We start from the raw sequence: 17,121 nt of genomic DNA on the forward strand, positions 1-17,121 counted from the left end.
ACAATTATATATTTAATTTATTTTTATGCCCCTGGATCGAAAGATCCCGGGGGTATATTGTTTTTGTCCTGTCTGTCTGTTTGTCCGTTTGTCTGTTTGTTTGTCTGTCTGTTGTCAACTTTAACCTTGCCCATAACTTTCGATTGGTTGGAGCTATGACTCTCATATTTCACATGTGTATTCCTTGTGACAAGACCTTTCTTTGGGTACCATCATATTTGACCATTTGACCTTGGAGTTTGACCCACTTTTGCAAAATTTTATGAGACTTTAACCTTGGCCATAACTTCTGAACAGTTGGTGCTTGGGGTTTCAAACTTCACATGTGTATTCTTTGTGACAAGGCCTTGCTTTGGATACCAACAACTTTGACCTTTTGACCTTGGAGTTTGACCTACTTTTGAAAAACTTTAACCTTGGCCATAACTTTTGAACAATTGGTGCCTGGGGTTTCAAACTTCACATGTGTATTCCTTGTGACAAGACCTTCCTCTGGATATCAACCTCTTTGACCCTTTGACCTTGACCTAGGAGTTTGACCTACTTTTGAAAAACTTTAACCTTGGCCATAACTTTTGAATGGTTGGAGCTAGGGCTTTAATACTTCACATATGTAATCCTTGTGACAAGACCTTTTTTTGGATACCAACCATTTTGACCTTTTGACCTTGACTTAGGAGTTTGACCTACTTTTGAAAAACTTTAACCATGGCCATAACTTTTGAATGGTTGGTGCTAGGGCTTTCATACTTCACATCCTTGTAATCCTTGTGACAAGACCTTCCTTTGGATACCAACCACTTTGACCTTGACCTTGACATTTTACTTACTTTTAACAAACTTTAACCTTCGCCATAACTTTTGAACAGTTGCAGCTAGGTCTTTCAAATTTCACAGGTATATTCCTCGAGATTTAAGACCTTTCTTTGGGTACCAACATTTTTTATCTTTTGGCCTGGATTTTGACTTGCATTTGAGAAACTTTAACCTTCGCCATAAGCTGCCATACGGGGACATCAGTGCTTCACAAACACATCTTGTTTTTTTTTAATTTCTTTACATGAATTGTTGCACCATTATAATTAAATTGGTTCTGAAATTAATTTTTTCCGCCGCAGTAATTCCGCCGCATTGTTGAGTTCATCGATTGAATTAATTCAAATGATGCAATTTAAATGCTGATATCTGAACTCTTTAATTGATATCTTTTCTTATGATATCTTCTCGGGGTGACGATATATCACCGTGTGTATCCCAACATGCGGGGTGATACTGTGTTGTGCACGGAATAGAAATGAGGTCGGGGTAAGTTTTTTTGTCCACTTTCTCAATTTATGGATATATTTCGCCAGAAAGCATATGCTTATGGAAGAAAGCACTATTTTAGGAGTACATGGATACCTATGAATTCATTGTACACTTTCTAGTTTCATCAAACACCTCAACACAATTCCGAGGATCAGATCAAGATTGACGCTACATTGTGTTCAGAACAAAGCTTTGCTATATCATCACTAAATTATATTACTGTTTAACACATGTTACTGATATAAATGTATATATAAATTGTCTGTAAATAAAATAGATCGTATTTAAAGATATTGACGAATCATCAATGTCGTTCTCGGGGTATATGCAACCTGTTGGACCCGGGGTGTATATCCCCTATTTTTCCTAATATCCTGGTTCGAAATTTCATTAAAAATAAAACGTATACAAGAGATTGTTGTGATTGTTCTATTTAATGTTTTATATTATTTATATTATGATTTGTAATATAGCGTAACTCAGGATACATGAAATCGATTAAAAAGACGAATCTGATACATGTTCATTGCCCTTTTTAATCATTCTAATTTGCTTGCAGATTGTAGAGATTGACTATGCAGTTTTTGATAACATGTATCAAATGTGTGGCGGAAAGGATAAAAAAGGACCTGAATTCAAAATGAACGATTAATTTTCAAAAACATACCCAAATACAAAACAAACCAGCTTAAAAAATATCATCAGACCCAATATGATAACCAACAAACCACCCCCTTCTTTTCAATTTATATTAATAAAGATATAACTCATCCAAATGTTCTTCTAATGAATGTTTAATTTTATGCATCATTTCAAAAAAATAAAATTTATGTCTTTCATGACTGCTTAAAATATTTATTTATATTAATTTTATAAATGACTTTCAATACATAACTTTTTGGGTCTTTTTGTAATGTCATAATTGTTAACATCGCACAATGTAAACAGACCCCGCGTTTGTTAACAGGGATTAGTTACTTAATTCAATTATTATTTAAAACATGATATTTCAAAATTATTAATTATTAAAAATATCATTTAATGAAATATCTAAGAAAATTTTGTTATAATTGAAATTTCATTTTCCACCTTCATGTTTGTCGCACTATAGGCACTTTGCTCGCCTTGTTTGCCCATCTTCTTCACATTTATAGCACCGTACTAATTTTGGTTCTTTATTTTTCACGCATGCTATTTCTATGTATTATTAAATCACCCATATGTTGCAAGTCTCTATATACAGTACTATTGTAAAACGGTGAAGAAATTCAAATAAATGATTGATTGATTACCCATCTTTTTTCATAGCCATGCCTGCTGAACAGTAATAAATATGAATTTAGTGCATAATGATAATCAAACATGCGTAGATAAAACAAAAAAGAAAAAGAAAAGACTCAGAAATTTTTGGACAAGTAAAATAAATTTAAAACGTATAAAAAAAATAATAATTAAAAAATAAGGCAAACAATTTGTTTGAATTCCTGAAACACCTAGTCTATTAAAGGGGGGGGGGATATTAGGACAAGTTGCTTTCTTTCGTATCATTTATATGCTGTGTACTATGCCCCCAGGAGCTCATTTTTGGCAATAAATCATTTGTATGGTATTGCAGCATTGTATTGGATTGTTTTCAGGAGTCCAAGTTTTCGGGGGTGAGTGGGGGGTGGTAGTCCAAGATAATTTTTTTGGCTATATAACTCTGAAAATTCCAGGAGGGGCGAAATTTTAATTGAATCCAAAACAGTGAGAGTAGCCAGTCTTCTCTAACATTATATTGTACCACCATCACCCCACAACCGCAGAAAATGGTCGCCCCTTAAAAATGTTCATTATTATAATCGACTTTACATGTTTATAATGATTTGGCAAAATATGAGATCTTTTCAAATGAGGGAAATTAACGAGTTCATCTCTTGTTGAAACTGAACGGATTGGAAATATGAATGGCAAAAAATATTAATTGTAATATCTATAATGTAACTATAACTTACACATGTTACTGAAAAAAATATTTATTCATAAAACACAATTCATACAGTGTTTAATGTATCATGTTTAACAGGGCAAATTTTTTAGATTTAAACGAGCTGAACTGAAGAAGCATATAAGGGAGGGGGGGGGGTTCCTTTGGGGCGATTCCATGATTGCGTAGATTTAGACCAGTACACCACATAGCGGCAATTCATGCAGATAACGTTCGTTCTTTGCAAACCATCTAGCGCCCACTGTGTTACATGTAATGACTGTCGGTGATCGCTCCTTTTGCAATTGTTATAATTGAGTCTTTTGATTTTTTTAAGCTTGTTTATTTCGTACTTCAGTATGTTTTTTTTTTAAATTAATTCTTGGTTCGGCATTAAAGTTTTTTCAAACACTTTCTGTCGCTTATACACTTGTATGTATAATATTTTCAATGATATTTCGCGCTAATATTTTGTAAGAAAAAGAGGGGGTATACATCCTGGGTCCAACAAGTTGTATACACCCCGTATTCAACACTCATTATTCGTCAATATTGTTATCCAAGAGTTGTGTGCCTTCTATCTTCTTAAACATATGCTCCCTCACGTGAAACTACAAAAGGTTTGGTATGAATTTTGTAAAATAACAATTTGTAATACCTGTAAAGAGGATTTTCACAGTGGAGGAAATAAAAAAATCAATTGATTATCTTTCTTTTCCCAATAATTCAGTGTTTTAAAATTAATTTAAATATTTGTATAAATTATTAAGAAATTATTCTAATATAATAGCTTTTTGAAAAAAAAATGACCTGGAGGTAGGCGGCGAAACAATAACGTTCACAGTCTTTCAGGTCTCTCACTTCTTTCGGAAATTAGTCAATCCATTAAAATACGGACAAAATATGACGTTATATATTAAAAAAAAAATGCTTTTTTAAAATCTGTTTCACAGTATTGTCATCTACGTAGAATTCATCAACGTAATTAACTATTTTAAAAATCTTTCCACTTTTATGTATTTTTATATGTAACGTTATATGTTTCTGCGAGACTACCGGAAAAGAAGATTGTGACCTTCAGCGTGTGTTCTCGGTAAAGAACGGTTGCATTACATTTTACAAGTCTATACAAAGTAAGTGCCTTTAAAGGGGTTTGTATTGAATTGTTCTGCAATTAATGCTTTTAATCATTCCTCTTCTATTTAAATTTTATTCAAAGGAACAAGGGTGACTTTCAAGAGAAAAGATCTGTCTTCAAACATGTAATCGTAAGGCACTGAGAGAATGTCACACTGTCCTTACATCATTAAGAATGTCTGTAAAATGGTTTTGTTTCGTGTGAAGTAAATTCATTCAATTTTTCGATTACTTTAACAATATTTCTTTCAAACTGGATGGACACGCCCTACGTGTCTATCAGAGCCGGATATGTTTGGCAAAGATCTGCACAGGTTTGAGACAAATACTGGGGTGTTGAATATTTTGCACATACAACTACCTACTTTCGGTTCAGAATATATTTCAAAGAGGGATATCTTAAGGTCACCACTGATCTTAGATAGAAAATATGTTAAGTGACTCTTTGTTGCATAAAGGGAGATATTGGAGGCAATGTTAATGAAATAAAAGGTCTTATTTTTTAAAATTAATAAAAGTAATTTTTAACAGAAAAAGTTTGTCATTGGAGTTGTTTTGTAGGTCAAAGCTAAAATTAGTGGATGAACATGGAAAGCCTTTATTCTAGGATTAAAAATATCCCTTGGTTTGATTCATGTACAGATATATGGAAATTCACTTGTACAGACGACTCTATTTAGTATAATTTATTTCAGGTGATACCAGACAAAGATTTTAGTATATCACGCAAGTGATGAAGCTGTTGGGACAAGAGCATTAAGCTTTAATTAATAAGAGATCAACTATTTGATCGTGGGGGGGGGGGGGGGGATAATCAGTCCTTGTCTGGTATGAAAAATAATCTGACCTAAAAAAAATTTGCTACCCCCCCCCCCTCCACACACACACAAATCAAAAATGGTCAACTCATCCCCTAAGAAATTCAAACACCTTTCAAATGATGGATCCACCATTTAAGTTACATTTACTGCTTATGACATCAAAATTTTCATTAAACTTCTGTAGCTATCATTATCAGTTTCATTGGATAATTCTTTTTCATATTTACCTTTTTTTTCATTTTAAGGTATGAGATAGGGATGGGTATCACCAAAAATTTTGTATCATGATATATCACGATAATATCGTAATATTTTTACATGCAGTGTTTACCACAATATTAGATAAATTTTCATAATTTTTTTTTACAGATATACCTGTAATAGCTTCACTTTTTTCATTGTATTTATATATATATATATATATAAAAAAAAAAAAAAACATGTTTGGATGCCTTTGATTTACTGTTTTCAACATTTTTTATGCTTTCTGTAAATTCTGTTAATTGTAATTTTAATAGTTTGAACAAATAAATGAATAATTTCTGGAATTTATAATTATGTATCAAATACTGGTATTTTAGTCTCTGAATCATGATACGTATCATGCAACAAAAATCATGATTTACTGGTATACTGATAAAATCTCACATCCCTAGTATGAGATCCTGAACTTGGATAATTCTCAGAAAATTCCAACAAAAATGGGAAAAAACCTGAAACTTTTTTGATTATGCAGTTGCTAGGATGACGTCTTAGACAAAGGCATGTTTATTGAGGATGCATATGCCAGTTTTGTGTCAGAGAGATGTCAAGATTCCATAAACAATGATAAAATTATATTTTGCAAATCTTTTCAATTAAGTTATTGCTATGCTCTAGCAACAATGTTTGTTGCTCTGTGTACAAAAAGATTTTGGAGTGATAATAAATTTTTATGTGGACTCAAAAATTTCTTCAAACAAAAAAGACTATTTTATTTTAATACCTATATTATAAAAAATATATCCCCTCTCCCCAAATCTAGGTAATGTATAATATTTAAAGTGAACTGAAGACTTACATTTGATTTTGCTCTTGCAGTAAAAATGGCTCCTCCAACATATGCCGATCTTGGAAAGTCTGCAAAGGACATCTTCAGCAAAGGATACAGTAAGTAACAATAATTTTTGAGTGCATTTCATGATACCAGATATTTACAAGACTCAAGTTTTTGAAAAATTCTAGCCTTTAGAAGATGCCAGTCATAAGACATACTTAAAAAATTTCAGATTATGGAGAATGGAAATTGGAGGCAAAAACTAAAACAGATAGTGGAGTAGAATTCACAACTACTGGCAGCCACAGTGACAAGGGAATAATCAGCGGAAGTCTAGAAACTAAATACAAATACTCTGATTTAGGTATGTTTCATCTGTATAAGTCTCGTTGTAATGCATATTTCTGAGTACCAATCATCTCCTCAGAAATAAGTGTTTTGAATGACATGCTGTTTCTAACTGTAAATTTGCATGCCAGTTAGAACTTTTATTCATTGTTGCAGGTCTCACATTCAAGGAGAAATGGAATACCAGCAATGTACTGTTCACAGAAATTGCCATTGAGGACCAGCTCGTGAAAGGACTGAAACTTGAATTCAACACATCTTTTGCTCCTCAAACTGGGTATCATTCTGAAACACCATTTAAATGCATGTACAAAGAAGTTATCTCTTTTAAATAATCAGTAAAAAAAAATACAATAAACTATGCAGAGATGGTTAGTATGTATGTAAATGATTTGTCATTATATCAGAAGTCATTAATATAGTATGGTTTTAAGAGAGAAGAATTGAAGTTTTGTCAAGATCTACTTTCTAATTTGTTGTCTATTCAGTGAAATTTTAACAAAACATTTACATTTAGAACAAAGAGTGGAAAAATCAAAACCAGTTACAAAATGGATTATTTAAATCTTGGTTGTGATGTGGACTTTGTTTTTGCTGGACCAACAATCAACGCAGCAGCTGTATTGGGGTACCTATTTAAATTTGTTAGAATTGCTGATAAATGTTTCGCAAAATTAGTCATTTAACATGGAGAATTCAGTGCATGAAATAAATGGCAAACTTGTAATCTTGACAAGGATAATGTTTAAAAAAAAAAATAGAGATTGAGACTTTAATAGCATTTGTTTATTTTAATGCTATGGATGTTTTATTATTTAGATATAAGGGCTGGCTAGGAGGTTACCAAATGTCTTTTGATACGTCCAAATCTAAGCTGACAAAAAATAACTTTGCTGTAGGTTATGAAGCTAGTGATTTCACCATTCACACTAATGTGTAAGTAATGATCTCATTACCATCCTTCATGAAATTTCTGAAGGTCATATGATGCTTTATCAGAACAGTGGGGGCCAGGGCACAAAGTATTGATTAAAAAGGGGGTACATACCATATACTGATGAAAAGCTAAATTCACTTTCTTGGGATCTGTTTGGCTCATAGCACTACTTGTAGTAGAGCAGTTCTTTTCCTCTTTGGTAAATATACCATGCATTGTGTTAAGAAATTCCCACTGTTCTGAGTAATTTGTGTATTGTGTTTCCCTATACTGTATTCAAATAAATGTCTGATCTTTAAATTAACTGACCTTGCTAATTCTGATATCAGAAAAAAAAGTTGACACTGTATTTAATACTTGCTTGATATTGTCATTAGGAATGATGGAGCTGAATACTGTGGCTCTATCTACCACAAGATCAGGAAGGATCTGGAAGGAGGTGTCAAACTCTCCTGGTCCTCAGCCAAGAGTACCTCCCTAGAGCTGGGCACTAAGTACAAGATTGATGGAGACTCATCTGTGTCTGTAAGTTGTTCAGAATATCTTTCATTATTTTAGACGTTTAAAGGTTTTGGCTTAGAAATGAGACCCTTTGTACATTTTGATAAGATTTATTTACCTCTTATTTCAATAAATAATGCTTTCCTACATTATCAAACAGGCTAAAGTTGACAGCAACAGCAGAGTTGGTCTAGGATATACAACAAAACTTAGAGATGGTAAGTGTTCTGTTAAAATATTTTTAAAAAGTAGTATAAATGTGTCAAAATTCTTATAAAAAAGTCATTTATAAATGTCAAAAATGCATTCTTCTTTCAGGAGTGAAGCTTACATTGTCTGCCCTTGTTGATGGTAAGAATTTCAATGCCGGAGGACACCAATTGGGACTTGGACTAGATTTTGAGGCTTGAGTTGTGACTTGAGTGACTTTGTTGACTTGTAAAATGTAACCCAGACATTCAACAGTGAGAGTGGACTTCATCAGATCTAGGAGAACTATTTCTATTCATTCATCATGTTCAAAGTGCTGTCTTCAGAAATATTTTAATGGTTTAGCTTCTTTGTGTCATTGTATGGAAATACTAAAAACAAAAAAAAAAGTAAAATTGATCTGATGTCTTGAAATGTTTTTGTTTTGTTTTTGTAAGTTTTTTTTGTGTTTGGATTTTAATTTAGGACATATCCTTTAGAAACAGGATGAGGAGCTTTGGAGGGGGGTATGCATTCAGTTTTTTTTTTTTTTTTTTACCTTGCTGTGAATTTGAATGGGAGGATTCATTTTGCTTCAGATCTGTAAGAATGTAATGATATTTATTAACTTTTTTCATGTTAAAAAAATATTCCAATATAACTTTTTAGACATGCTTAAATGTTCAGATAATTTTATTTCTTTTCAATCACCTGAATATTTAAACTAACTTCATATAATCCAATTTTGTAAGGGGATTGTTTGTTCCCTCATGTTAGTTTAGGTCTAGTGTTGGGCTCTTAAAAACAGAAGATTTAAATTGTTATGTTCTCTGTGCAGTTATTTGTTAATGTTGTTAATATTACTACAGTAAGGGTGTATTTATTTTATTGAAAGCATAGGTTTTTGTAAGCATCACTTGAATTACTGGACCAGTGTTCAGCTGAAATGTAGGAGTAGCTGTAGATTGATCTAAATTATCTGTGCATGTATGCCACTCGTTAATTAAAGCTTATCAAATTTACAGTTTCTTATTTTTCAATATTAAAAAAATCCCATTCCAAGCGTGCTCCTTTTATATCAAGTAGAATTATCCTTGTTCACTGACTGAACCTCTTAGTGCCAGACAATCATTTAAACCTTGTTTACCAGAACTCCAGTGTAGCCTCAGTCTGTGTTTAAACACTTATGTAGAAACTCTGTGATATATAGGCTCATTGATTACAAAATGTGCTTGCATGTTAATTGCAGAATTTACAAATATTATTTACTTAGTCTAAATAAAATGGCTGGTCTAATCGAAAATGCTTTTTTTCGCAAGAAAAGTCGGAATAGGTATGAGAAAGCAAATATGATAAACGAATGGTGATGGGTACTGTGGAGAATACGGACGTTTTGTTGTAGACTTGCCAGGCAATTAATGCAAGTTTATCAACTTAATGAAGAAATCTTGGTTGCTGAATAGTTCCTAAAATGTTTTACTGGAAACAATCAACAAACACTTGTGTATCAGGGGAAAATAAACAAAAGACCACTGAAATGTCTATTAGTCGAAAGGATAAAAACCGAATTTTTCACACACACACAAAAAAAAAATAACAACAAACAAACAAAACAAAACCAAACAAAAAATATCGGTCTTTTGAGGCACCAGTTAAAAAAAGAAGAAGAGAATATGATCGGTAGCTATTTTACGGGACAATTGATGATTTTAGAATATGTAAAATAATTTAGGCCCTAACCCAAGTTAAACCAATTAAGAAACTGATTTGCTATATTTTATGAAAGAAAAATATCAATCCTTATTTCAAATTACAATGTATAGTTTTCCCAAAATAATAAATACAATAATACCCCCCCCCCCCGCACACACACACACACACATACAAACCACTTTGCGGTCAAATTGAAATACCCAGTGAATTAATACTTTAAAAAATCTTTTTAAAACGTTTACTTTAATTCCAATGTAATTAACAACCTTTAGAGTTAAAACATTGAGTCATCTAGAATAGTGAAACTACTAGTGTATTTAACAACTAGCTGCAGAACTGTAGTATATGGTTTTATATTTTAGTCTTTGACCATAACGCTACAGATACCGTAATGCAAATATCGTGCAATTTACGGTGCAAGATTTTCTGCGCACTTTGGGGATGTATTTCGCCATTTTCCAGCATTGGTCAATCAGCGACCTTTCATTCCCTAATTTTAAACATATTCTTTAACCAATCTGTATGTTTTATCCACCTTTCTAACCATTTCTAGTCGTCTCTACAGACCAGTCAACTTGCTTGTTGTGAATTTGTTGTCGGATAGCATAAAATTCACAACAAGCGAGTTTACTGGTCTGTAGAGACGACTAGAAAGGGTAAAAAGATGGATAAAATATACAGATTGGTTAAAGGGTATGTCTAGAATTAGGGAATGAAAGGTAGTTGATTGACCAATGCTGGAAAGTGGCGAAATACAAAGTGCGCAGAAAATCTTGCGACGTAAATTGCACCATATTTGCATTACGGGATCTGTAGCGTTATGGTCAAAGACTAAAATATAAAACCAGAATGCTACAGTTCTGCAGCTACAAGGTGATCTATTATAGGCCTAACTATTTGAAGTCAATATATATGATAATTATTAAAGTTTACTACTCGAACAGGATCATAGCTTCTGTGTGATAATTTCTGAAGAACACGTTTTCGCACCAAATTATCACTGTAAAAAGTACGATTTGCACAGGTGAATATATCTTAAGCAGTTCCCTTAAGGCTAAGTTGCTTTACATAATTTGCATCAGCGCCTCTATTGCTTCATTCGAACATAGTTTCGAAGATGGAGCGGAATGTAATTGTGATTATATTTTATTTATAATCCATTACATTTTTTTTTAATTTTATCATATGTTTGGAATTCGGGCATACCATACGTATTGTTAGTGGGAATATATCTTAATAAAATTAAAGCATTATCTTTGTAGTGTTCTTTAAAATAGTCGAAGATTCTCCTCTTAACCACGTGACGAGTCATGTGACATAGCGCTCATGTCAGATTGATGTTTCGCCACGTATAATGTAGTGTAGTAGGATTGTGCATAACACACATAGTAGAATGAGGCCTTGCGAAGGGGGCAAGTCAATGTAGCTGGCAACTGTAAACAGACGACACCCGAGACAGGATGGACGATTCAGAGGTGCAGGACGACCAACAAGACGAGGACTGGTACCAAAACGGTAGGTGGGGGATCTTAGGGCGTGGGCTTTGGTCACATCAAAAATATATCAAATGTAAATATGTACAGAATATGGCACGTGTATGTTATCAGGTATTTTAGGGCATATGATACTTTCTAACATTACTTAATACTGATACGGGTAGTAAATTTATGAGTAGGTCATCTGTGAATTTTCTTCTATTGATCAAATTCTGTTTCAGAATTTATGCAGGATAGAACCAGTCAATGTATGAATAACTGGAAAAAATCAATATAAACGATGAATCACGCTCCCTCCATCAGTATCGAGGAACGCAAATTTTAGTAAAAAAAAATCCATTACTTCGTGGTTCCGGTCATGGCCAAATCATCTGCGGTGAATTAACAGATGCATGAATAAAGCAGCCAAAAATTATGAACATCTTGATAAAAATGATAGCCATTGTCTCGGAATAGTATGTACAAATATAAGCTTTGATAAATAATTACATACTCACATAGTGGAGATGAATAGCGATAAAAGTATTAAATCTGTATTGAAAAGAAAGATTTTTTAAATCATAAACTAAATATGGGAATCAACATTCCATTTCAGACTACTATTTCAACAGCATATGAATTCCTTCTATTAGTCTGCATTATTGATTCTACAAAATCCACATTCTGGGTCAAGTATCATTTTCAGCCGCGGTATTTGATTTTTCCTGATAAAACCGAGAGTGCTGCAAAAGTATTTGAAAAGATTCTTGCTTTCTTTTGTGGTACCTGCACAAAAAACTAAACAATTCCCGCCCCTACAGAAATTTAGGGGCGGGAATTGATTATAAAGTATACTATCCATGCGTGGATCTAGAGGGGTGGTTAGGTCCGCCCCCCCCCCTTTCTAGAATTTTCAGTTATTAAATGTTCATAGTAAAGTAAAAGTATAAAAAATGATCTTGGACGCCCTAGAAAACGCGGACCCCTCTAAATGAAGTTGGCTTGTCAACAAATTTCTGGTTTGGATTTTATTTTATTTTGCTGGGTGTGAACCCCCTCTGGAAAAAAAAAATTCCTGGATCCTGCTATCCATAATCTAACATATATTTTGATTTCCTACATTGGGAGATCAGAAAAATATATAATTCTTGTCTGATGACCAGTAAGCAGAATGATTTTTTTTTTCGCAGATCTACAGCTGGCAGCAGAATTAGGGAAGGCCCTACTGGAGAGAAATCGTGAATTAGAAGCTCAAGTCATCCAACTCCAACAGATCAACAATGAACAAAACATGGAAATTGAGGTAATGTTCTGTTGAACCAGTTCAGGATCCCCCTTATCAAGACTTGCCGATTGTGTACGGAATGTACAATATGAACACATGCACGATTATTTCTGTTATCTATAATTATATAAGCAGGCAATTACATGTATAAACAGACAATTATAAACAGACCGTTTTCTCTATACTGACCCATTAAGGACATACGTATAATCATTACCGGGTTTCTTCGAAAATGGAGAATTTGTCTGACCACTCCTGAAAATATGGCATGTTTGTATATGTAATTCACCCATTTGGAACTTGATAATTGTTAACTTCACCATAAAATAATGAATTAAAGTAACCATAATATGTACAACATTAAATAATCACATATTTGTTTCTGAAGCCTTATTGCAAGTTATTTTAATATACAAGACATTGAGAAAATTATATTGTAAACGGTGTAAATATTAAGCTTTTAAATCTATATTGTATTTCATCATAGGATACCTGGCATTTACCCCTAGGAAAAATGTTCAAAGACAACGAAGTATTGCTGAACAAAAATCCTTCTTGTTTACTTATAAGTGGGGAAATGCATGCATATAAAATATTCAGTTAATCTATAATAGATTACAAAAATTGAGTTAATACACTACATTTCAATTTATTTTAGTTTAGCTCAAAGGGTAGATTACTCTAACTGCCAAAAAATTAGAACTCTTTATGCCTAGTGTGCAGTGTTTAGAGCCTCTAAACGAGGGTTCTTATATATATATTGGCAGATGTCGCGGAAATATGAGTAAAAATAAATGAATATTAAAGGTGTCTTTGAGATATATTTCACTGAATATATGTCACCCTAGAAAAAAGTAGTCATTAAGAAAAACACCTTTTTTTGATAAATTATTTTTTCCCTTTTTTCAATAGTATATCACACGCCAGCTGGAAACGGTCAGAGATAGCAGTGAGTCACGTATGCGGATTTATGAGGAACTGGACAGAACGTCACAGGAACTAGAAAAGACGAACCAGAGGCTACTTATAGACGGCAAGACCGACAAACAGAGGATAGAGAAGTATAATGCCTTATAATAATATTATTAAGTTGTGCTTATATATTTACATTCCCAAACCGATATAAATTTTCTTTTAATAACCCTTTATAAGTTAATGGAGACTTTGCTTTACTAAATTAAGCGTATTTTTTCGGACAGATTGATGAAAACCGTTCTGCAGTTAGAGGAAAAATGTGACGATTTAGAAAAAAAGGTCGATGACATGAAAGCAGAAGAAAAACGTTTAAAACAGAAACAACAGAAGCAGGACAATCGACGGGCCGTAAGTTTGGCAAGTCTCCGCGAAAAAGAACGAAATCCGTATCTAAAGGATATCCTCAATGAGGATTGCCACTGGACATACAACAATCAGTTCAAGAAACTACCTCTTAATCCTTACGAACAGGAAATCAAAAATCTCCAGGAAGCTGTCAAACAGCTCAAAGCACAGGCACTAATAGACAAAAGGAAAAAGGAAGACCTGGAAACGGAAGTATCGTTGCTGTGGGAAGAAAATTCAGGTTTGGAAAAGAAAGTGAGGTCTTTAGAAGAAGACGTGAAAGAAAACAGCTATCTGAAGTTTGAAATACAGCGGCAAAAGCTGAATCTCGGTAAATACTGCAAAAAATGTTCTAATGACCTAGTAGAGTTGAAAAGTGCTATTGAAAAGGAAATAGAACCAGATGAACCGCAGATCGGCGCAGGAAAACTGGTTCGATTGGAAAGCGGCGGAAGTGTGTACGGGAGTACAGAGTCATTGAACAAAATTGTCCCCGATATTCAGGAAGTTTCTCCGGTAGAGGACCATGAAGCTAGTAGCGTCTCTATTCTAGACGAACTGGAAACACAGTACAAAAACTTGTTTAAGAAATACGAAGACCTTGTACAAAATAAAAGCAGACGACCTGGTAGTTTCCACGAGAGCGAGACTTTTGACGAAGCTCTTCACAAACAATTAGCGGTGTCCCACAAGGAGGTCCAGACTCTTCTGAAGATGCAGAAGACGACGACCACGTGTGACACTGCGTCGTCTTCTGAAGAAGAAACTAATCTTCCTCACTATAAATCTCTTTTCCGGGATATCTTTGCTACGCTAAAGCAAACGAGAATTGACGAGTCCTCGGAACAACCCGCAACAAGTCCGCATTCCGCTGAGCCTAAACCGCTCGCATGATTTTTTTTTACCGCTTTTTTGTTAGATAATCTAGTCACATTCGTCAATCAGTATTTTAGGTGGATCAAAACATGTTTTATATTCGTTAGATTATAGTATAAATTGTACAAATACTAAAACAAAACAAGAAAAAAATACCAATACAAATACCTTTGTTTTTACGTAAACATAAATCATTTAGAAACAAAAGTTCTACCATTGGGTAATCGGTAGATTAAAACAAATACAAGCATGCAATGTTAATGGATGTGTAAATACACATACAATAGGATTTACAAACGTTTATAAATGCTTTGAATGAAGGATGAATTTAAGATAATTTTTCTGTAAACAAATTTCGGATAAAAGTACACTTGTAAGTTGTGATAATGTGTACATTAGAATACAATTTCTGGACTTGTATTGGTAGTCTTCTAAACCATTTCCTACCCCGTGTAGAAGTTACTGTTTATATGTAAATATAGCAACTTTAGGATTTTCTAACTGCCATATTACATCTAGAACATATTCAATTTATATACACACGTTCAGCATTAATTTAATTGTGTGTTTGTTATAGGATGTGTGTGTGTTTTGTATATACTAATTTAACAAAACATACTGTTATTTGTATATTTCTTTTTTGTTATTTTTTACTGCCTTTTTGTTGAGATACATACTCTACAAATGATATTGTAGTGTACCTTTAGTATTCATATTGTTGAGAATTAAAGGTATTATATCTTGTCTGTTGCAATCAATTGCATGTTGTTTTGTACCTATATACAATAAAGCTGATGTTGGTACCGAGAGTTAATATTTCTGTTGTGACGATGTCGAACTCCCATGGATTTGAATACATGTAAATAATCAAATATTTATTTATCTTATTTGATGCAAAACTGAAGGGAAGGAATTCTTCAATCAGGCAGAGGAAAGACATCGAGAGGAGTAGGCTGCAGGTTAAAGAGAGACGGAAGGAAGATTCCCCCTTTTGATAAAGCCTTCGAGTAAAATTATTAAAATATTTAAGACTGAACTCATAGTTTTCAGGGTATAAAGAGATGATGAATATATAATGATCATTTTTCTGCTGTAAATGATTTTTTTTCTTTTCAACTTTTTGAATTAAAGAACATTCATAGCTGGCACAGACCCTGCCATCATTTATCTTTGAGAGTTCCTTAAGATCCCCTAGCTCCCCCGTCCATCAACAATAGTTTTGGGAAGGAAGCCAGTTTGTGCATGTCAATGCTGAGATCATGAATGTATGATGAAGGTGTTTAGTAAAAGCGAGTCCGAAGTGACCAGTGAAATGAAGACGTTTATTTTTTTTAAGTAAAACATAACCCTTTGCTCTAGGGCTGTTGCTTTGAAAATGAGCATTGTCATGTGTTTATACAAAAAATTTGATAATATATAATTCAAAAAGTCCTTTCATAATTCTTAATGGTCAGGTAGACTTGTTACTTTTCGATGAAATATATGGAGATAACGAACAGTATTCAAGCTCAGAAGTCCATTAAACATTACAAAATAGGAGCAGAGCAAACACGGACCTCCAAAACATCACAGGTGGGATCAGGTGCCATGGAGGAGTGAGAATCCCCTGCCGACCGGTCACACACGCCGTGTGCTCCTTGTCATGATCGGGAAATAACGGGAAAATCCGTCCACAATTCAGTGTGTGATTAATGGCCAAACAATTAGTATGAAAAACGTCAGTCAGCATTTGACTCAATGATAAATTGTATTTGCTGACAAGGTCATAGTATCGACCATAGAACTTACGAAATGATGACTTTAAACGAGACTGCTGATATTCTTGTTTCATCAACTTGTTTGTCAATAATTTACCTCGTTTTAGAAATTGTACATACGTAGAGCATGCTCTTGCGTATCGAATCAACTGAGAGATATAAACCCCGTATGCAGGTGATGAAGGTATATTGCTGCATAAGTACGGGAAGTTGACGATTGAAAAGTTAAAGTCATCACGTTTATCATAAAGCTTGGTTGTTAGATTACCATTAAAGTCTTTTTGAAGTAAAATATCCAAATATGAAACAGATGTGTCAGACTCTGTGATATCTTTTATCTCAGGCTCACCGGGATATATCGTATCGACATAAGAATGGAAGTAACCATTGCTAATTGACAATACGTCGTCGATATATCTAAATGTCGAGTTGAAGGCCACAGCAAGTATTTT

The 17,121-nt window shown here is 33.5% G+C and overlaps 2 protein-coding genes across 2 annotated transcripts; both read left to right on the top strand.

Annotated features, from left to right (window-relative positions):
- Positions 1-4,332: 4,332 nt before the first annotated feature.
- LOC133184393 (voltage-dependent anion-selective channel protein 2-like) lies at positions 4,333-8,678 on the top strand. The gene is made up of 9 exons (XM_061319452.1): positions 4,333-4,407; positions 6,313-6,381; positions 6,501-6,632; positions 6,773-6,893; positions 7,134-7,244; positions 7,436-7,552; positions 7,931-8,078; positions 8,215-8,272; positions 8,373-8,678. Exons 2-9 carry the CDS (start codon positions 6,318-6,320, stop codon positions 8,462-8,464), a joined length of 843 nt encoding a protein of 280 aa, XP_061175436.1. The 5' UTR covers positions 4,333-4,407; positions 6,313-6,317; the 3' UTR covers positions 8,465-8,678.
- Positions 8,679-11,289: 2,611 nt separating this feature from the next.
- LOC133184391 (cerebellar degeneration-related protein 2-like) lies at positions 11,290-15,721 on the top strand. The gene is made up of 4 exons (XM_061319450.1): positions 11,290-11,471; positions 12,622-12,734; positions 13,629-13,777; positions 13,916-15,721. Exons 1-4 carry the CDS (start codon positions 11,417-11,419, stop codon positions 14,928-14,930), a joined length of 1,332 nt encoding a protein of 443 aa, XP_061175434.1. The 5' UTR covers positions 11,290-11,416; the 3' UTR covers positions 14,931-15,721.
- Positions 15,722-17,121: the final 1,400 nt, after the last annotated feature.

Source organism: Saccostrea echinata, unplaced genomic scaffold, assembly GCF_033153115.1.
Source record: "Saccostrea echinata isolate AGI-Se365-2 ecotype Australia unplaced genomic scaffold, CSIRO_AGI_Sech_v1 ptg000010l, whole genome shotgun sequence".
Classification (NCBI taxonomy): Eukaryota; Metazoa; Mollusca; class Bivalvia; order Ostreida; family Ostreidae; genus Saccostrea; species Saccostrea echinata.